Source organism: Trachurus japonicus, chromosome 3 (assembly GCF_045865225.1).
Source record: "Trachurus japonicus isolate A0001 chromosome 3, Traja_1.0".
In the NCBI taxonomy this organism is placed as follows: domain Eukaryota; kingdom Metazoa; phylum Chordata; class Actinopteri; order Carangiformes; family Carangidae; genus Trachurus; species Trachurus japonicus.
Window position 1 is genome coordinate 16869295 of NC_140909.1, and position 22361 is coordinate 16891655.

The following is a 22361-nucleotide window of genomic DNA, read 5'->3' on the forward strand; positions in this document are numbered from 1 at the left end:
TTTTTCTAGGTAGGTACACCTGCACACAGTTTTTGAAGGGCCTGGGCCGGTGGTTTTTTCCAAATATCTTGGAGCTCCTCAGATACTTACATGTAATCCCAGACAGATTGGATGATGTTGAGCTCAAAACCATCACTAAACTGGTTCTGTCTATTAATGGGAATAATAAAATGGTGTCTGGCAGTGATTGCCTTTGTTATGCTGGAGCCAAATGTGACAAAATACTTGAATACCCTCAGGGTTCAGAGGGTTGGTGAGTTTTTGGAGAACAGTGCTGGTGTGGAGAAAGCAGGTGTTGTGTCAAAAAATGAGAAGACAAAGACATGGCTGAGTTTTCTGTTTTATTGATATACACTACTTTAGAGCCTAAGGTATGATGCAAGGTATTCCCTTTGAATAATTTCAAAAAGCACTGCAGTCTTAAAAATTACAAAAATTTTAACATACAAAATATACAAGAAATGACAATACAAGGCTCGGTAAACATCAGCTAAACCTGTATTTCCCTTTTATTTTACAAAACAATGTCATATATGTATATGTATATATGTATATATACATATACATATATTCTCAACACTCATACACGTCCCCTACCTTTTAGGAATGACATCCATTTCGAAGTATCAAAAATAGAGTTGTACAGTCTCTGTTGCTTTACCATAATGTAAAATGGGAACATATTGTTCGGTCTTTGGTTGTGACAGAAGAGGACGGCAGCCAGAGTTAACTGTCAATGCTGGTTTTGTTTCTTTTTTTTTTTCTTCTTTTTTCTTTTTTTTTGTTGACTCAAGTCTTTCAAGCTGCAGAACCAGCTTCATATGCAAAAAAAGAGCCATCTCCCTTCTCCCACCCAACCCTCAAATGTCCACCCTGTGCCCCCAAAAAGCAAACAAGAAAATAATAATAATAATAGTTACTGACTTAACGTCTTAGTCATGGAAAGAAAAAAAATCAACCCAGAACAGCATACAGACACACTGACAAACTGGTTTTCAAACAAGAGTTAAGGCATCCTAATAGTTTACATAGTGACATGATACTCTCACTATCTGAATGTTTTTTTTTCTGCTCTGTGAAGTTCATAAGCAACATTACAAATAGTTTATAATCTCATTTCTCATGTTTAATGTCATGTCTCACATTTGCTTCTTATAGTTTGCATAGCCTAAATACATGTATGTGCTTCTGTTGGTGAAAATAGGACTTCCTGTCTTCTGTACAGCATATTTGGTACAAACATCAACCATCCATCCACACATACGGACGTTCATACTCACTCACTCTCTCTCGTTCTCTCTCTCTCTCTCTCTCACACACACACACACACACACACGAATGAACCTTTTAAGATGCTTGCACTGTGTCCTCGACAAAGGCAGATTGGCTGACGGACAGATCCGGGATGCTATAACACAATCAATCAAGCATCTACATGTCTACATTCTACTTCTATAGGCATCAAGGTCTTTTTTGTCTTTTTCCCCTCGTTTTTAAAGGCATTAGGCAGAATTTTAATGCATAGCAAAAAATCATTTTCACCTGGAAACTGACTTCAAACTGTCATAAGCAACACTCCTCAGTTCTCATATGCAGGAGCATCATTGTCAAGCTTAAGGCAAAAAAAAGAAAGAAAGAAGGAAATCTTCAAATCCAGAATCTGTGTGTGTGTGTGTGTGTGTGTGTGCGCGCGCGCGCGCGCGTGCGTGTGTGTAATTACATCCTCATCACATCTGACTAGAAACCTGCCTGAAAATACTCTGGGTTATTGCAGCATATCTGTCAGACCAGGAAATATGAATTAAGTCTTTGATTGTGAACAGCAAATATTGATTGTTGCAAACAGGGGGATGTGGAAGACCCTGTTATATCCAGATCATTTTCTAGACTTTGTGAAAGGGGTGCAGAGAGGGAGGGGAGGGGTGGGGTTAATACATAAATATAATATGTAGAAATCTGTATAAAATACTTTTCAAACTTTTAGTCAAATTATTTCCCATTATGTGTCACAGAGGCTCTCATATGTCACAGGTACGGTGCCTGTCAAGAAATAGAAGGCACACTAAGGCCCCTGGGAGACGTGGGGATAGTTATTGCGTGAAAAATAAAAACTTTTCTCTGTCATGTGGAAATAACGGGTGTTTTGAAAATCTGAATGAAAATAATCCGGAGGGTTAACTCGAGTCCTGGATCCCACTCATCCCATGTCAGGAGTCAAGAAATCGTAACCGCACGACAGTAAATGAAATAATTTTACAGTCAAACTCAAAGCCAGCTGTGCAAAACGAGACAAAAAAAAGAAAAGAAAAAAAGCTTTCACTACCATCCAAAGCTGCTAAATGTTAATAAGGCATTTGTTCAACTTGATAAAAGAAATACAGGACAGGGAGGGAGGACGTACAGAGGGAACAGGAGAAGGAAGGAAGAAAGAGAGAAAGACGCAGTTGTATGGGGGGTCATGTACAGATATCTACATGTCTGCAAGGTTTCTACAAGTTGTGGAATGTTGCAGGTTGCAGATCCCAGACCAGCATCGAAGGAGCTCGCTCCTCTCCGCCAGACTCCTGCAATCCAGACCTGAAAGGTTTTCTCATTTAAAAGGGAGGGGGAAAAAAAAAAGAAAAAAAAAAGGAGTGGGCAATGTCGTCAACGCTAGAGCCGTGAGCGAGATGATGTAGCTGGACAGTTCAGACTGACCAGATTTCATGGCTAATAATTCATACATGGCAAACCCTGAATCTGGTGTTGCATCATGGGAGTTGCAGTACACTGAAGTAAATAATGAAGAAGAAAAAAAAACATTCTGAGCTCTTTAGCAGCAGCTAAAGCTTCTGTCCTCTGACTTCCTGTGACAACATTGTGCGCCCCTAAATTTCTATTTTTTTCTTTGTATCAAGACGTCTTAATGCATGAAGGTCGATGCTGGTGGGGGAGGAGGGGGGGGGGGGGGGGGGCAAGATGGACTGGAAAGTGAGCGAACTCACAAAGAGCTGATTGGTCAAGAAGACAGCGGTGCTTTGAAAGGAGTGGGGGGGGACATCTTGACATGTGAGAACTAACAGACAGCTCTGAGCTGTGGACATGTGAAGAGCAGGTTTCTTATCGCCGCTCTTCGTTATTCTCCGACCGAGTGTAAATGGACGTGGCTGCTTTCTCCTGCTCACTTGTCTGTGTGGTGCGAGTTGTGAGTTCTTTGTCTGTATCTCTAAACTGTTTTGTTTGTCAATGAAATCAGATGAGACGAATGAAGAGTGTCTTCTTGTCAGGCTGGTTGGTCTAGCCGCCCCATGAGGCTCCAAACCGCTTTCAGTCTCTTAACCCCAGTCTTGTGTCCTCCTTGCTCTATTGTCCTCATCGCACTCGGGACCTGGACCTCGGGCCGGGAGCAGGGTCCATGCTGGAGCGGCGAGGTTGCTGGGTTACGAGTGACGAGCCGGAGGGGATGGTTCGTGAGCCCAAAAGGCCGCGCTGGGGGGGGGGCCTGTGCGAGGGCTGAGCTATGACTGGTTGTGCGCTGACGGAGGACCGTGGGCGCTGGGGGACTGGGACATGTCTCTGCCGATGATTTCATTCACTGCGAAGACAGAAACAACATTTATTACTATTTAAAAATGAACTGTTATTTGCTTTGTAGCTGCATGGTTTTCCATTATTCACACTTGTTTCCAGCAGAGGGCAGTCTCGTCCCACTCCGAGTTTCTCACGGGACAGAGAGCTCGAACTCAAAACAGCCAAGAGCTCAAAGTGGAAAAACTCAGACAGACTGACAAAACCAAAGGTCACAAAGTCACGGCTCTGACGTGAGATATAATAACTCCTGACAGAAGAAAATGAGAGAAACTATTCCATTCACTAAATGTGCCAGGCCTGACCTTTGTTTAAGCCAAAGAAACGTTACCAGTTACCACAGAACACTGACTCCTATAAACACAGCGCTGTGAGGCCGGCCAGCCAGCGGGGGCTGTCCGCTACTTCATTAGAGCTTTAATGGTTCTTCACTTCATTTCCTCAGGCCTGTTCATGGAGTTTGTAAAACCGAATCATTGTTAAAAAACAAACAAAAAAAGTTGAGCCCAGAGAGGCACTGAGGCACAGCGAGGTTAATTACTCCACCAACTCCTTCAGAGCCTGTTTTTAAATAAATAACAGACAACTCTTGCTCTCTTTTCTCGTTGCCTGCTTTTATTTTTTCATGTTTTCCAGCCGGCGTGATTGTTTTACATCTGCAGCCTCCATTCACTATTCACACTGGGACCACAAGAGACACAGCAGGGAGCTAGTAAAAACTGCAGCCGTGATGTGAATCAACTTCAGATACTTTGACGTGGTGAGGAAAGACATGAGGACAGAGACGGAGAGAGAGAGAGAGAGAGAGAGAGAGGGAGAGAAAACTTCCATTTGGAATTTATGGAAAATGTGATGTTGTTTTTGCTATTGTAACAATATTATGTGTGTTTTGTTTCTGCTCTGAGACCTCTTCAGGTGATTGCACCGAGGAGTTGTAAAGTCGACGATGACAGGTCAGAGAGGGAGATCAGGCTGGGTGAACTGGTTTGGGAGGTGCAGCAGAGCCCTCTGGCCCAGTTTGACACTGGCTGGGGCGTATTACAAGCAGACCTGTCTGTACACGACAGCCCGAGATGAGGCTCGTTTGTTCACCACCTATCTGTCCGTTTGTGCAACGCTGCTTTAAATCAGACGTTCCCCCAGGTCATGATAAACAAATGTTTTACTGTAAACCAGTTTTGTCTTTAAAAAGGTGGCAGGGTGGGGTGGGGGGTGAGTCAGTCAGTGATGACGAGCAAATGAACCCAGTCAGCTCCGTTTCACCAGAGAAAAGAAACCGTATTTAAATGATCTTTGATGACACACACAGAAGTTGAAGACGGAGGTGCGTGTATCTATGAAACTAATACCTTCAATAGAAAACGCAAACATGAAACATTATTATAAGTATGAGTGTAATCTTTATATTTAAAACCTTACCGCCTTATCTGTGTAACTCTTTTCTGACAGCTCTTCTTCGGAACAAAGCGTGTGTTTTGTGCTTTTAACTACATTATATCTAACTATTACAGCTTGTTGATTTTACATTACATCTGTCACAGGATCAACAGGTTCAATCCAGAGCCTCAGTGCACATTTTGTTGTTTTATTTGTGTTTTCTGTTTCTTGCTTTTGTGTCTGGCCACCATCACTCATATCATCCTGTTAGCGTGGGAGGCTCTTCCTTTCCCATGTCAACCATATTCACACACACACACACACACACACACACACACACACAAACACGCACAGAGTCACACTCACAGCGCTACCACGCACTTATGAGACTAGACTGTGACTATGAAAGCAAACATTTACCTTTGTATATAGAGGGCTGAGGTATAATATACAACAAATTGGCCGGTTTATCGATTTGTCAGGCGATTCCATTGGTGATATAAAAGTCTGATGGAGAGCTACACATCTCCTTTAAAGGGCGCGACCTTTCAGAAGACAAGTGTGAAACTGTGCCCAAAATAAACAGCATCTTACAAGTGTTAAAAGGACCAATGGTGCAGCAGGACAGCCTTATCGATGACGTGAAAAAAGCTTGTCTGTGATTCTGTTGTCCAAGCTCCACTCTGAGTTTGTGAAATCTAGATGAAAAATGTGTTATATTTCAACCCTAACAGTGTTAACACAGAGCAAATGTAAAGTAAATAAAAAAAAAAATGTATTAACAACTTTCAAAACAGATCATGGTCTGGGAAGGTTAAGGACTTAAAATACTAGATCAATCACAGAGTGATATATTTCTAGGCCTGTTGTGAGCGTGCTGCACAGCTGAAATGTTATGTGGTAAACTGTGAATGTGCGCGAACACCACAGAAATATGAACAACGTAGTGTCAAGTGCGACAGACCAACAAGTGGGCGTCTGCAAAAACATATCACTTTCCGCTGTACCGATTAGATTGTTGCAGAGGCAAACATTCACCTATCGTCTGATAATTGAACATGCGCTGGAGGTAGTTAGCATAAAACAACCCGAAAAACCCGTGACTCAAGCAAATGCAACCTGAGATTAATTCCTCTCAATTTGATTCACTCACTTTTCTCATGAAAGGAAAATAGAAAGAAAATCGCTGGCGAAAGAGGTCTCCCCACACAATCTGTCTCTCGATATTACAGCTATGCTCCATGTATAAAGTCGGATAATCTGATCGGGTTGTAATAAATCCGTCTTGTCGTTTGAAGACAATTTCCATCTCATTCTCAAAGCAGATTGAAAATGCAAAGGAGGAGACGACACCTCGGAACAATAATGTCACTTATTCCTTGTTGTTTTCCATCTGACTGGTTGTCAACAACATGCTGAGAAAAGAATCGTTTATACGATAAAAAGTCAGCAGAGGAGGTGGAAAGACTAAAAATATCAAGTGCAAATTAAACTTGAGAAAAACAGAAAAAAATAAAACCTATAAAAACTTCAGTTGTGGGCATGGCCTATGACAAGTTTCATATGCTGAGAGTGTTTTCTCACATTTACTGGTTCATGACAGTGCAACAGAAAAGCCGGCGTAGTAAGTGTGGCTCTGAATGGCTCCACCAAAGGGAGATCCTCTCCAGATGACTGGGAGGGGGGCTCCCTAGTCAAAATATACATCTGCAGTCAGCCGACTACTACTACTGCTCCAGGTGTCGCTGCCAGCAGCCGTTCACTGCTACCCTTACATCAGATTGCCTGAATGAGTTCGAAAGTTGATTTAGCAGAAGTTTTTTGTTATTTCTAATATTGAGTCTCTACTGTAGCAGTGGTGGAGATGTATTCTCTGTACAGCTTCATGACTACAGAGAAACCTTTGCCACTCAGTGCAGCGGAAACAGAGGAAGTCTTAAATCTCTGTGAACTAGCTTGGTTACAGTTGGTTGCTGGGTTAAGCAGAGCTACTGACCAGCTGCACTCAACTCTGAGAGTCAGGAACAAGCAAAGAGGGCTCCACGAGAGAGATATCACCCCGAAGATTTTAGAGTTAAGTTCTAGTTTCAAAATGAATCTGTTGTCAAATCTACTTACTACTACTCTATCTAATCTAAATTCATGTCCGGGATGCTTCAATTTCCGAATTCCCACTGTGATTGAGTGATCTCATCTCTGAAGTGCTTGTCCATGGAGGTATATTGAAAAGATTTCCATAATGCAAAACAGGAGAGAAATGGGCAGATGGACACTCTGCATGATAAACATGTCAACTGTCGAAATGGAAAATGGGTAATTATCATAACCCTCTATGACACACTGAAAAAAGTTCCCTGACCCAGGAATAAAAAACATCACTCTGGCAGAGCAGCTTAAGCAAATAACTTGAAGATTGACTGATTGTTCAGTCCAGCAAATGAAGACAACATGCTACAATGGAAAACATTTGTGCAAAGGGAACAGAGAGAGGCAAGACTTGGTTTGCCTGCAAGAGGGAATATCAAAGCACACAGTTTCCATTTGCAGGGCCCTGTAATGACATGCATACGTCTCCTCAAAGCCTCGGGTCTGAGCACAAACATGAAGTAAAAATCCACTGAGCGATCGCACACATTGGAAAGAGACGGTCAGTTGATGGAATTTGTATTGAAATCTTCCAGGTCTGCTCAGAGAAGTCTTTTCTAGTTCACTCTTTTAACTCTGCTGCCGCTGCAGCAGCTCTGTGGCCCTTTTTCTGTTTCACTTTAATTTCACTTTTGGAATAAGTGAATGAGTGGGTGAGGGCACAGAGCACACCGGAGAGGCTCGTTAAAAAGTCAGTTTCTCAAAGTCACTCATCTCTGTGAATCATCGGTGGATTTCCCATTTGATCTGACGGTAAGTGATTCACAAGGCCTCCGTCTTTCATTCAGGACACAGAATAGCGGCTCCACTAAGCAGATGACCACAGGACTGGGCTTCCGGGAGGAAACCACTGGAGCCCCAACGGCTGCCAAGGGAGATCAGCAAAGCCCACTACTGTGGTTAATAGTAGATACTGTTGGACTTATCAGCACACACCATGAAATTGGAGTTTCTGGTATCAAAGCCATAATTACATTTCTGCTTCTCAGCAATTTAATGGGTGGTGTTTTTTTTGTTTCACATCATAATTGAATAATATGTTTGGTCTATAAAATGTCAGAAAATTCTGAAAAATACTTCTCATACAAAACCACGTTGCTTCAAAGTCCTAATATATATATTTTTTTACAACGGTATAAGAAAGCCACAAAATTTCATGTGAGGGACAGATTATTGTTAAGTATAGAAAATACTATATTCTGCATCACAAAGATGTCAAACATATGGTGGCAACTTTACAGTAGCACGCTAAGGTGACTCACCAAAAGCTGACAGGAAAGTCACTGTTTACACACACTCACACACACTTGCATACACACATTTCAAGACCTCTGCATTCAGTAGGGGAAGCGAAATCTGCTTCTAATGGTCAAGTTCTCATTTGTGCACCGTGAGTAATGCGGTGACTTGTATCACAGTATTCATTTTCCAGTCAGACAGCGGCTCTTGGTGCCTGGCTCACGTGCATAAATCAACGCCAGCGCTAAGGAGGGGAAACAAGAGCAGCGCGAACGCAACAAAACCATAGTGAAATCTGCATTATAGATAGCATAATTATTTCCATAATAATACGGCATGTGTATCAGAGGCATGAACTAAGAGTCGATGAGTTGCTCTCATCCCCACTGAGGGATTTCCAGGCTTCCCCTTCTCCTGTCAAAAGAAAAAGCAGCAGCACTGGCACAGTCTCCACTCCAGACTCCAGCCTCTGCCAAGACCTCTGCATCTCTCTCTCTCTCTAAGACCTTAATTGTATGGAAAGATGACACAGAAAGTCAGTTTCCCCTTGTTTTAGGGGAAAACATCAGCAAATATTTGCCATTGTTTTTAACAAGCAGAAACAGCGTTCAACGGAAACGTATTTTCCTTCCACTGTTTTTTTTTCTCATACCGTCAAATCAGAGGTTCTGTCATACTACTCTGTTATGGTTGGCTAATTGTGGCATGAATCCTCCGGCTAAGATGATGGTCCCATGCAAACACATGCGGGGGAAAAAAGGAAGATTAATATCTACATATTCATATAAATAATCACAGTTAAATGAGCTACAGGTATGTTTTCATTTCTCCCTGGCTGTGTAAACATGCGTATAAATATAAGATTTATGAATAACCAGTTTTGTCTGATGCAATTTCACCCATGACTCCAACTTTTCATAAGAAGGCTGCTATGCCAGCTTTATAAGCCACTGAATGCTTTTACTGTGAATGGCTTTCATTTACACTTTTGTTGAATGACGGTTGTTGATCATTGAAATAGTAATCTATAAAACAGGTACATTTGTAGAGGGGGGGAAAAACATTTACAAAGTTTTTTCAGGCCCTTCGAAAGGGAAAATGTGAATCAAGATGATCCAAAAGGTAGCCAACAAAATACGGTAATTTCATTTCCAAGCATAATTTCATGTTTAATTTCATTTGGGATACACCCGGAGTCATATTTCTTGCCACCTGTCAAAGGTAAATCCAATATTCACTGGAAATATTCTCTGTGGCCTGGTCGGCCAACTTCTGAGGAAAAATATCCAAGTCTTTTTTGGATTGCTCTAGTTTGGCCTCTTCACCACTCACTTGTTTTACTCATTTACGGCTCACAGCCATTTTGCTATGCTCAGGGAGCATAGGCTACGGTCTGAGTGTGGGCAGAGAAGCAGCCGCCCAGGAGCTTAAAACTGGGTCCAGGAAGTTGCCGTTGATTCTTAGTGGAATCTAATAAGAAATTCTCATTACAAAGAGCTCCTTGTTAAAGTAAAGTCAATTTTGCATGAGTCACTGGAATCACTCTCATATCTATATGAAGCCACAGCCATCAGGCAGTTAGCTTACAGTAGCTTAGCTGCTTAGCATGACGACTTGAAACAGGGGGAACAGCTAGTCTGGTTCTCTCTGAAGGTAACGCTGACTCACACTGGCACGTTTAAAGCTTACTAATTAACACATAATGTGTTGTTAAAACAAGTTGTAGTTTTACAAGGGCAATCAGTGGAGACCTCATGAGGTGACTGCTTCCCACCATGAAATAGCAGTGAGAAACCACAAAGTGTTACTTTTACATTTCATTTTTTTTTGTACATAAGACATACAATGTTATTTAAAACAGATTAGAGGTGTTGGTAGGGGGCCTTCTTAGCTTAAGAGGGAACCAGGCTAGCTCTTTCCCTTTTTCCAGCCACCCATATGCTAAGCCGAGGTGGCTAAGCTACTGTAGCTGTAGCCTCATTTACAACATTCAAACAAGATAGTTTCTAAAAGGTCTGTCCACTTGTAGAAAAACAGAACAGTAAAAAAGTGTTTTTAAAGGAATTGTTTACTGCACTGCCACATATATTTGATTACATCTACAGGATAATGTGTGTCGCTCCCTGTGTGTGTGTGTGTGTGTGTGCTGTGTCAGTGTCCCTCTCAAGGCATGCAGGCAGCAGGGCTCGGCCTATTCTTAACCCTCAAAGCTGTGCTCGCAGTTTGAGGCAGCTGTGCATTTGGGCAGGGCAGGGCCGACATACGACCAGCTTTTGTTGTGGACACACACCGCACACACCACTGACACTACTAGAGTAACTGCTTACACGCACACACAGACAATCACACGCGTGCTATCCCTTCCCATCCATACTCGTACTCTGTAAACATAGGGATCGTCACGCGATGATTAATTAGCTCAAATGCACGGGTGGGCTTCAGATTCTGTCACCATGACTGCTGTAATCATCCTCACAGGAGGGACCAGTCTTCAAGTCACGACTGTGTTTCTGAAAGAGCTGAACAGCAACAGCAAGGGTATGGGAAACATAACCGACACCCTGAGAATAGATGGTAGACATTGATTCATATTAAAAGAATAATAATCTATCAATCACCTGTACCTGCTGATGAAGTGAAGAGTCTGTGTTTGCTTTTTTGTTGAGGTGCTGACACTCCATGGTGTCTGCACCGCACCAAATGGCCAAACTGACACCATGACAAACCTGCCTTTGATAATATCTCATGATGGCAGCACCCGACCAAACTTTGATCTGCACTGACTGAGACATCAAAGAAGAAGAAATACACAAAGCTGCAATTTTTTAGTGACATTGAGATACATCCCATGCTGCTTTGTTGGAAACAGCCCTCTTTGCTGTTCCAGTTCACTGCTTTTGTTAACAGCCTTTTTTTTCATAGCAAAACCTAATGAAAATAAATCCTTGCAGGGTGTAGGCTGTCAATCTCAAAGCAGCCATTTTGCATTATATACAGTAGTATATCAAATATATATATTTTTTTAATATTTGGATTGAGTAACTGCAACATCTTCAGTTAATATTGACATACAAAATCTGAAATGCAAAAAGCATGAAACTATCCAGCGTGCACTTTGCTTTAATCCCAAATGCCAAGTTTATTTCAGATTGAATGTCTCGGCTGAGTGACCCTGCAGTGGGGTTGGATCCTGAACTTGTCTGTCCATCTGTCTGTCAGTCTGTCTTTTCACCTCCTGTGTCTCCTGCTTTACACACACACACACAGACAACATTAAACAGACACACAAAGACAATATACCATCTCTCTCGCACACACATAGACACACTGAGACACACATCGCAAGCATGCTCTGGTGTGCGTCACGAGGGCCATCTGCTTGCTAACCAGAACAGTTTTCTACACATTCACACTCGTGTTCCCTCTCACGCTGCTAACATAAGTCTGTGATGGTTTATATCATGTATGATGAACACATGATATCGTGCAAAACAATGACCCCGTGTCTGCTTGATTTTTATAGAGGTCAGAAAGCTGTTTAAAGACAAACCTTCCAAAACACATTGAACGTTTTACTTGAAGGTTGTGTTTAATGGAGTGAAACTCATGGGCTGGAGGGAGGAAAGGTAATGCTACCTCATCTAAAAACATCTAAAGCCCCTGGTTAGAACAGTGACATGCTGATGGCAGCTCTAATCATAGTGATTGCAGATAGAAGGTCGGTACCCACTAATTTAGGAAAAATAAATCACAGTCAGACCTAGTGGTTATATACAATGCCTTAAAATGCTCATAATGCAGAGTTGCTTTAAGTTATCATTCAGAACTCCCTGAGGCACCGTGCCTGTGTATCTTCTATATGAAACGACTTCCACTTGTGGTACTCCACATTTCCATATGTTTGTCTCTCCTGATCCATGTGTCTGTCAAACTGGGGTAAATGTGGTCTACTTAAAGAGAGTGTGCTGCGACCTCCTAAAACTCAGAGCGCGGTGAAGCTCCACGTTGCTACTTCAAAATATGGCCTACAGAGCTGGGCTGGCACAGAAAGCTATTTTTAGCCACAGGCTCAAAGGGAGAGCTTACATTCCCGCTTGAACCGTGTCACTCACAAACTTTTCTCACACTTTTTTTTGAGTGCGAGCACAGCCAGCTACTTTCACAGTGGCTGTGTGTCTGACTGTGCCCATGTGACAGCGAGAGAGAGACCCAACTAAATCTGACTTACTAAATAAATAAATAAATCGGACTTACCAGTTCATGTTGAAAAAATAAACAGATTAAATGTTTGCACGCACGCATGCACAGAAAAGCTTTGTCATCAGGCTTTTTACACAGGTTACATGTTTAAATGTGTAATAGTCTCTGTGTGTATGCACAAGTATAATGCACTGATGAATGAAGTGGCTGTTGGGCTTTCACACATGACTTATTGACAATAGCCCTGTGTTAATTAGGGTGACCCGTGCTAGTACACACTATCACACCTACCTGACACGGCTTCACCAGGCTATTTATTAACCCTAAACCTTTAAGCCTCATTTGAATATGGCACTGGGGTCACCACGAAACACCAGACAAGGGTCTGAATGGCAGATAAGGAGGTAGATGATTTAGAACAGCTCGGAGGAACATATTTTCGGTACTGTTCATGGATGAGAGAAAAAAGCTGATAAATGCACACACCGACTCCATGGTCAATTGTTAAGTCAACAAGTTCTCCTGAGCATCCTAATTAGAGTTGTTAACACACGTACACTCTCACTCGCATACACACCAACACACACAGGATGTAATTACTGCAGCAGCACACGACTGCGATTCCTGTTTTCAGTCTTTGCATGTAGAACAAAATGATGCAATCCTCTCCTTCTCCCATGTTCCAAGAAGTCAAAAAACACAAAGTGTAATTAATCCCCAAACTGCTGCCAGAGATATAAAAGCTTAGCAGTTTACAATTAGCCCCTTTAATATGATACCATAGTTATCACTCCTATTGTGTCTATGTCATCCAATACTAAGTCACAGGACCCCCAAGTAATGAACCTGTGTACTGCAATGACAGATGAAACACTATCACCGTAATCAGGCATCAAGGTTTCAGCCTTGATACAACAACTGGAGCTCTGTATTGTTTTACATCATCAGATACAAATTTATCTTGCAAGTCACATATTGTAGGGTAAATTTAATCCCTTAGTGGTCGCTTGTTTTAGACTGTAAATGAGATTGATCACAGATGGGTGTGCTCTAAATATCTTGTGTAGAGGGACAGGGTCAGGAAGGAAAATGTGATAATGAGAGCAGAACGAATGGACTGACAGAAAACTGACAAATGACTGTCGAAGACGCATTTAGTGACACAGCGCGATATACGGTAGACAGGAGGAGGAGAAACAAAGGTAGAAGAGGTCCAGCTCCTCTTTTAATTGTTTTTAACGGTTTCAGATTGGCCTCGCCTATGTGCATGTGTGACTGCCTCCATGAGAATCAAGTTAAGATAAGTTAAAATCTTCATTGGTATCCCTGGCTTTTCTTTGTGGTAGATCTAAACAAGCTTATTAAACAGAAAAAAGCAAGAAGACATCTTTGTAGCAGTCTTACCATCATCCAGAGTGATGTCCTGCAGTCCGATAGAGCGGAAAGTGGGCTCTCTCTCCTCCGGCTCCTGCTTGATGTTCAGCCTCTCCCCGTCCAAAGGGAAGGGGCCCTGGGGGCTTAGTGGGTGAACCAGGGGGCCTGCTGCTGGGGAGAGACTGGCCATGACTGGACTTGTAGCTTGGGGAGAAGGCTGCTGCTGAAGGGGCCCCAGAGGACTGCCACCTGAAGTGGGGGAGGAGGAGGTGGGAGACTGGTAGGGCAGCGAGTGGAGCTGAGGGGAGGAGGGCCCGGAGTGCGGAGAGGGGATCATCCGTGGTGGAGGGGCGCTGGACGGCGTGGGGCAGGAGGCTGACCTTTGACCCACCGGGTGGTAGCCCATGGCCCTCTGCAGCTGGGAGGAGTGCTGCGCCACAAGGGGGTGACCACTGGAAGAGGGAACCTGGCTGGGATTTGGAGAGCAGTGATAGCCTCCAAGTGTTTGGAGGTGTGGGGATGACGGAGTGAGCAGAGGTTGCTGGCTCTGGGGAGACCCAACTATGGGATTGGGGCTTGAAGAGGAAGGAGCTGATGGCGAGGAGCAAGGGGAAGGGGGGTACACCATCCCCATCCCCATCGGGTGCGATGCTGCAGTGGGGCTCTGCTGAAAGGGCATCCTCTCGTAGCCCTGAGGAGGAAGGCTGGACTGGCCGTTGAAGGGCAGGCTATGACCGTGGCCGTGGCTGTGGCTGTGCTGCATAGGCTGGTAAGAGGGTCGGGGAGCAGCGGGAAGAGGAGCGGGAGCGGAGTTCGGGTGGAACGTCATGTGGCAATCAGCAGGAGGGTGGTGCAAGCTGCGGCTCTGGAGGTGAGGCAGGTGCTGGAAAGACGGGGAGCCCAGGGAGGGGCAGGTGGGCTGCAGGGGTAGCAGGCCAGGTCCAGAGCCCGCGGCCAGGCCATGGGGGGAGCTGGACAGAAGGTTGTCCGATGGGTGGCCCTGCTCAGGAGAAGGCAGCTGGGTGCGCACCAGACTGGCAGCATGTGCCAGGGGCATGGACATGGGGGGCACTGCAGAAAGGTCCAGCTCATCTCTGTGCTCCTGTTTCACCATGACTAAAAGAGAGAGAAGCACACACAGAGAGATGTGACGGAACAGGAAAGACAGACGAGACAAAAGAAACACCATCAGCTCTCCATCGATCAGTCAAACACAACAAAAGAAAGAAACAAAAGTCTTGCAATACATAAATTTGTTAAGTCACTGCATTGCGACATTGATGGCCAGGTATTACTAGCCCAAAGACTTGGTGAACTAGCTGAAAAAGGTAGTTGTTTCAAGTTTTTCCACATTTTCAATCCTGACTGTGGCTTTGAAGCAGAAGAAAGACTAAAACTCTCAAAGCAGTAAACACTCTGTATGTATGAAATGTATGAATTACAAAATGAGTCTCCTCCTTAAAGAAAACCTCCTCAGAAACTGAGTGACATTTTGATAATAAATGGGGCCATTCCCTTTTTACTGTGAAAGCTCACAGCACTGCTATGCCAATCGGTAACCTATTTCCCAATCTGGTGCCTTGTGACAGTGAGTTTTATTTTTATCCAGCTCTGAATCAGAGGGAGAGCATATGTTGTAAGTCTGGGTGCCATCATGTGAAATGTTGTGTGGGAAGAGGAGCTGGGTGCCCCCCAGCCCAGATCAGACCAACAGAACAAACAAGTTCACTGATCGTGCCCCCTACTCACCCCGTCACGCCTGGGGACTGAGAGGCAAGAGGCACAAAAAGGCCAAACGGGGTTTATTCTGACTGAAAATAGAGCCAGAGGGGATATCAAGGGTATTATAATGTATATCTAAAGTTGAATATAATTGAAGTCAATTCTTTTGTGCAAAATTAATGCAGTGTCAAATTTGAGATCACGCATTTTAGCTGTTTTCCTTATGTTTGAAAAATATCGAGCCTTGTCTGACAGTGCAGAATTTTAAAATTACAAAACAGGAAGGAGAGTATTGTGTTCCCCAATTTTCACTTAAAATACGTTAATGCTTTTTTTTTCTAACACCCTTCTCAGAATTCATCCTTGAATTAGGCCAGGGCCTTTGCAGCTCAGCCCACGGTGAAATATGAAACATGACTGACTGACAGATTTTTTTTTTTTCTTGCCACAATAAAGCAGGCGGTGTCCATGGTGATACTAGTGGTGTCAGCGACCCAGCCTGACTGACAGAGCAGGGTAATTCTATACTCTGCTCTGATTGGCTGCCCTAATCTGTAAACGGGGAAAACAGGAACTGCCTGTGTCGAGTGGGCGTGCTTGCAAACAGAAAGGCTGGGTGGGTGGAGGGGCAAGGCCGCTTATACGCATACACACACTCACACACACGTACACAAACACAAACATACACACTGTTGCGGTAAAAGTCAGGGTTTGGATATGTTGCACAAAATGATCACTTGGTATTATATTCCGCCAACGATGTTTTCAGTTTGAGTGGCTTCAAGGAGAGGGGAAAAAAAAATACAATAACAATATCAAATAGCGTGGCAGGAATTTGATTTTAATGAAAAACATTAAGGAAACTTTAAGATCAAAATATCATGAGCACCGAGTTTCCTTGCTGCTAAAATAATTATATCAAACCACATCTCAGGGGCTATGTATAGTAAAAGTTTCCTGGATAGCAAAAGATTTGCATCATAAAACCCCATGCAAATACAGTGCATGTGTGGAAAAAAAGTTGGCTTGGGAGTTTGAGGAGGCTTTACAAAATAAACAGTTGGCAGGTGCTGATGTTATTGTTAGTGGAAGAGCCCCCTTGAAACCACAGCAATGGTTTCTTTGGAGAGAGAAAGAGAGAAATTGGGTTAGTGAAACCCCTGTGGAGAAGTCTGCAACACAGCGAGCATGCTACAACTGTCTCTGCTGTCACTCAAACTTCTTGCCATTGCCTTGGGAGATTCACTACAGCAGGAAATAAAACGCCCAGACGAATGAAAAGTAAAAGCTTCAGAGATTGTTTTCAGGTAAGTGTCTATAAAATTAATTGTAGGAAGATTACTTAAGGTCTGAAATACTTCATCTTAAACAGCATAAGATTACCAAAACTATCCTACCTTGTTTTGCTCCCCAAGGATTTGGGCTATAAATTGGCATATAACCTTTTTTTTTTACAAAAAAAAAAAAGGGATAATAATGGGAGAATGAACTCTCATCTCACCTGAAAGGTAAGTGAAGCGTTGCGATTGGCTCCTTTTCCGCTTGCCATTACAGACATAAAACTGCACCTGCACAGCTGACCCCACAGTCTTACTGTGGTAGGGAGGAACTTCCACCACGATACAAGACTATGAAAACATTTCATATAGTTTATAAACACATAACGCCACCAACACTTTTTACAATTTACATACATGAAAATTAAAGCAAAATTTTACAATTAACAAATACATTTCACATCAAATATAACCGACAAAAAGCTGTAGAATGGCTGCACAAGTAAATAAGTGACTACTTACTCCTTGAGTTTTCTCGCGCATTATTTTTGCCTCCACTTCCCATTGTGGCCGTCCATCTGGAGGGAATGTTTAAGACAAGTCTTAGTGCATGAGCCGATAATATTCCTTGTACCATTATCAAAATGTAAACAACATACACCAGTTACAATTCATCTAAAACATTTCAATGCACATTACAGATACCCATCAGTTTCTTCCATCATTCCTCTCACTTTCAACAATTTTCTTTATATTTCAGCATATCAATAATCTCAGAAAAAAACAACAGTGCAATTTACAACAGCATTTTAGAAAAGACAGGCATGGCTAAAGACATGAGATGAATTCCTGGCGTTTTAATGAGGAATAAACTAGAAGCTCTAGAGGTAAGAAAAATTGAGCAACATTTCATCATATTCTCACACACTTGCTCATATTTAGACAAACACAAATAGGTCTAAAAATATGTTTTAGTGTGACTGAAAATAAATATAACTCTCCTTAATCACTCCTGATCGCGCTAACACAGAAGCACTGAGAAACCCAGGCCACACATGATAACCACAGCTTTTTCATTTGGACCCCTGATGAAGCACAGCGTGTGTTTTTTCAAAGTAGTTTTCCCCATCTGGAGTAGCTCTCTTTCACTATTTTCTGTTTTCCTAAAGATGATGTCAGTGTACAGTGCTTTCTCAAACAGACAAGGCTTAAGAACCACATGAGGCTTCAGAAAAGCACACGATTTCAATTTGTTCTGGAGTACCAGAAGACATCAAAATGATGTCATTTTTAAAGACCCAGAAGCCCTATGGAGAAAATCTTAGCAGCTATTAAATAGTAATCAAATGTCCAAATATCCTGCTGTTTGTCTTGCCTGGTTAAAATTATGGAGAGACCAGTGGAATAATTGTATTTATTTTAAAATGCCTTTGCACACTGCCAGGTTTCTGGCTAGAAAACATCCTTTCCAGTTTTCCTATGAGGGATCTAATTATTTGGCCAGACATCTTAGGGGCAGCTGCTTGAAGGGAAGCAGTTGGGGTGAAAACACTGACAGGCTTGCAGTGTGGTTGGAAGAAATCGCAGTCATCACAGCATCGCAAAGAATAAAAACGTTGACATCTAAGTTAGTACTGAATGGGCTCTCAGTGGAGGCATGTTCATTTGCTTGTTTTTTGGTGCTCACATTGTGCAAGTACACTCTGCACCTGCATGGCCTGCTCCTCAAAAAAACCCAAAGGATTCCCCCAAATACCACTGTCAGGCATCTGCAACATGTCTGCAGAGGACTGGCTTCCATGCAGATTCTAACCAAGTAAGTGCTCAGATGTAAGCCCTGTTACATTAAGGCTATTCAGCTTTCTACGAAAATCCCCACTCTACCGTAGCTTTAAGTAGGTGATTTATCTGCTCTGATCTCAGCCTAAAATGAACCTCATTGTAGTGATCAACATTAAGCAGTCATAACCCTACAGAGATCCTCCCATTGTAAAGGAAGAGCTTAACTTGTAGATGGCAGTGTATTTTTTTCCAAAGAGCAAATGACCTTGAATGTCTTTGCAGCTGACAGCAGTGCATTATTGCACTGCAGCTTGTTGACATTCAACAAGCAGGAGCAAGGGCCCCACATGCTCTGTCAGACAACAAGCACTGACAGGAACCTCATACCACACTAAAACAAGGACTCGGATCATCCAGACACACTATGCACCCCCAGTCAGTGGGGAAAGAACGTGGATCCGCTGTGCCGGAAGATTGAATGAAAATAAATAAGATAATTATTGTTTATGTTACAACTGTTGGCTTTTACGTCTTTGTAAAAGCACAGGTGATTAGTTTTTACAACAGAAACAACACAGTGACTACAGAATACACATGCAGTATTAGTCACTATTCGAAGCAACTAGTGCTACAGCCTTTAAAGTCCATTCCCGTATATAAACATTTATCCAAGTAAAGATGAAATACTCATACCAAGTATGGGCTCAATTTTATCATTAATACTTTAAAAAGTCTAAAAATCACATAATCTATTCTTGGTTTTAAATAAAGAATATATCCTAAAAGAAATATACCTATTGGTCTATTTTACTGTATATAAGTACAGTACCAACAATTCAGGGCCCCTATCATTACCCTTTATCTGCTTTCCCTTTCCTTCTCCTTTGATCCTCTATCAGCCCCTAAATACTCCTCAAATAACCTAAAACAAAAATAAAAGCAGGAGAAACAGAGAGCGAGGGAGTGAGAGTAAGGGGAAAAATTGTAATTGAGTCAACAAAATATTTTTCCTTTAAGTACAGTGTAAAGGCTTACTTCCACTTGCCATGTATTTGAATGTGTAAACCCAGTTAGGAATGGCATATTTTTACTGTGTAGTGTCCAAAAAAACCTATAAGTTCTGAGGGCCAAAGGATAGACAATCACCCTAAAGCCACTATAGTATTACAGTTTATTTCATGTTCATCTACTTTAAAATAGAATCTCATGAACAACTGCTGGGATCTGTTTCTGCATCTAGTAAAGTCATTTATAGTAGTTACCATCCCATAATCTCTGTGTACTAGCAACAATGGCCCAGTCTCTCCAGTTCCTTGTGAATCTGCTGTTGTCTTTCAATTATGAGCGATGGTGGAAAAATGTCTGTCATTGCTTCTCTTTCTTTCTTTTTCTTCCATTCCTGCACTTACCCCAATCAGTGCTTTTCTGCACTAAAGCAGGAGGATTAGTCATGATGAGGGGGATCATTTACACAACCTAATCAACATCATCTCCCCCCTCCCCTTTCATATTCTTTCTGTCTCCTTCCACAGTCCACTGCCCTCGTGCACCATGGGCCCCAGCTTTGCTCCCTACCCACGATGCACCTCCCCAAGGTTTCCACTTGCCTCTCTGTGCTCTAAAGACTTGAGCATCAGCGAGTTGTTTCAGCCAGGCTGCCTTTTTTATGCCATGCTTCACCTGGTACACCTCAAAGAGCTAAAGAAATTCCTCTGGGAATAGCTCTCCCTCTCTCTCATAAGAAAAACCTTTACACTCAACTTTCTGCCATGTGTGAACTTGATTCTGTTGCTCTACATGACAAAGCTACCTCGGGCAGGCAGAGACTGGCTAAACGAATGTCATCCATTTAAAATTTCCATCCCAGGGAACAGCTATTACAGGTGTTTTGATTATGGAGTGGTGTACAAAAGAGAAAAAAGATAAGACAGAGAAAGACAGGTGACTTAAAAGAAACTGGATGAATGGCACAGGGAGTTTAACTAAGTAATCCTTTCAGCCTAGAAGGTTTTTTTAACTTTAAAAGCTGCTTCATTTTTAAGTCAAAAATACTGTTTTTGGGAAATAGACTCTACATTCCTCCTACACACCAAAGCTCCCGCCCTCTCTACACAGGTAGAGAAAGAGGTAGGAGTTGGTAGTGCAGTGACAGTGATCTTCACTAGCTTCCTAACAGCAAACACTACTGACTATAATTGCTGTAAATGCAGCACCCTCACTCATCTTCTTCTCTTTTTTAGCAGTTCACACTTGCTGCAAAGTGTGAGACCAACTTAGGATCTATTGATAGCCATGGCAAAATCTAATGGTGAGACAACACATGTATTTATTTGGTTTGTTATTTCATTGTGAAAGTAACATATTTAACAACCACATTGGCATGTCCTCTTAAATTTGTGTGTTTATGCAATGTGTTTTTGAAAAGTAATGATGCAAAAAGGTTTTGCCTACTTCACTACTTATGTTATGATTATTTTATATGTTTACTTTATCGTAATAAAAACTGTTTACAACAAACCCTTTTTATAAATACTGGAAAACAGTACATGCAATACAACGTCTGTGTCAGGATATATTTGGACTGTACATCGTCTCATGATCTGAGTGTTCGTCTCATGATGGCCTGACCGGCAGACATACAGTAAACCTGTAGGAATAGAGGACTTGCTGTGGCTAAAATGAGGATTGAACACACACACAAAGGATTTAGGGGTGGTTTAAATTAATATTCATATACTAAAATATGCAGATATTATTACCGTAATATATTATGGACCTGTTTGCAGCAATACAACAAGGCTAGAACAAAACCGTAGCATATGGCTGAATACTGTATGACTGATGTTTGAAATTCAGGACGTAGTTGAAAACTGCTGTTAACAACTACATGCTAAAGACTGGCGAAAGCCGACAGGAAAAGTTGTTGCAGATGATGTAACAAGCTATTTACCATATTCCTAATCCTGATGTCACAACGTCCTCTTGACATTCTGTCTAGTGTCAGCTGGTTTATAGCCTCTTTATCTGTTTGCTTCTTACCTACTTTCTGAACTCACATGTAGAGTATTTTAATGTAGCCACATTTCCAAAAAAAAACATTTTACATTGACATTTTTTTCTGTTTCTGTTATCAGACAGCAGAACAAGCACTGAAACACAGCCCATGAGGACTACAATTTTACAAGCAACAGAAAAGATCCCTTCCCCTTTTCTTCATGACAATGGCTGTGCTGTGATTTCAGCTGCAACACTAAAATCTCATGCACACCTCCAGAGGCAGACAGGTGTGGACCAGAACGGACAACCCTGCACACTAGACCCCTTTAAAAACATAAAAAATATACCCATCAACAAATTTAGCAACTTTCTGTTCAAATCTTTTGCAGGTAAATATAGCTGAGGAAAACTCCCGTACACTGTCTTCACTTGCATATGGTATTTAATAAGAGTTACAACGTTTTGGTCACTGAGACCTTCATCAGGTAATCAGGTTAGGTCCCAGTGACCGAAACATTGTAACTCTTATTAAATACCATTATGCAAGTGAAGACAGTGTACAGGAGTTTTCCTCAGCTATATTTACCTGCAAAAGATTTGAACAGAAAGTTGCTACATTTGTCGATGGGTATCTTTTTTATGTTTTTAAAGGGGTCTGGAAATGTTGGTGCCAAATGGAGA

At 42.2% G+C, this 22361-nt stretch overlaps 1 protein-coding gene across 2 annotated transcripts in view; it reads right to left on the reverse strand.

Moving 5' to 3' along the window:
* Positions 1-328: 328 nt before the first annotated feature.
* Positions 329-22361, reverse strand: part of nfatc3a (nuclear factor of activated T cells 3a) — a 63521-nt gene continuing 41488 nt past the window's right edge. For both annotated transcript variants that reach the window (XM_085764216.1, XM_085764222.1), the window contains exons 7-10: positions 17424-17479; positions 17126-17252; positions 13933-15018; positions 329-3574 (exon numbers count right to left, since the gene is read on the reverse strand). In XM_085764216.1, the coding sequence (XP_085620342.1) occupies positions 3498-3574; positions 13933-15018; positions 17126-17252; positions 17424-17479 (1346 nt within the window). In that variant the 3' untranslated portion in view covers positions 329-3497. The remainder of the gene's footprint in view (positions 3575-13932; positions 15019-17125; positions 17253-17423; positions 17480-22361) is intronic.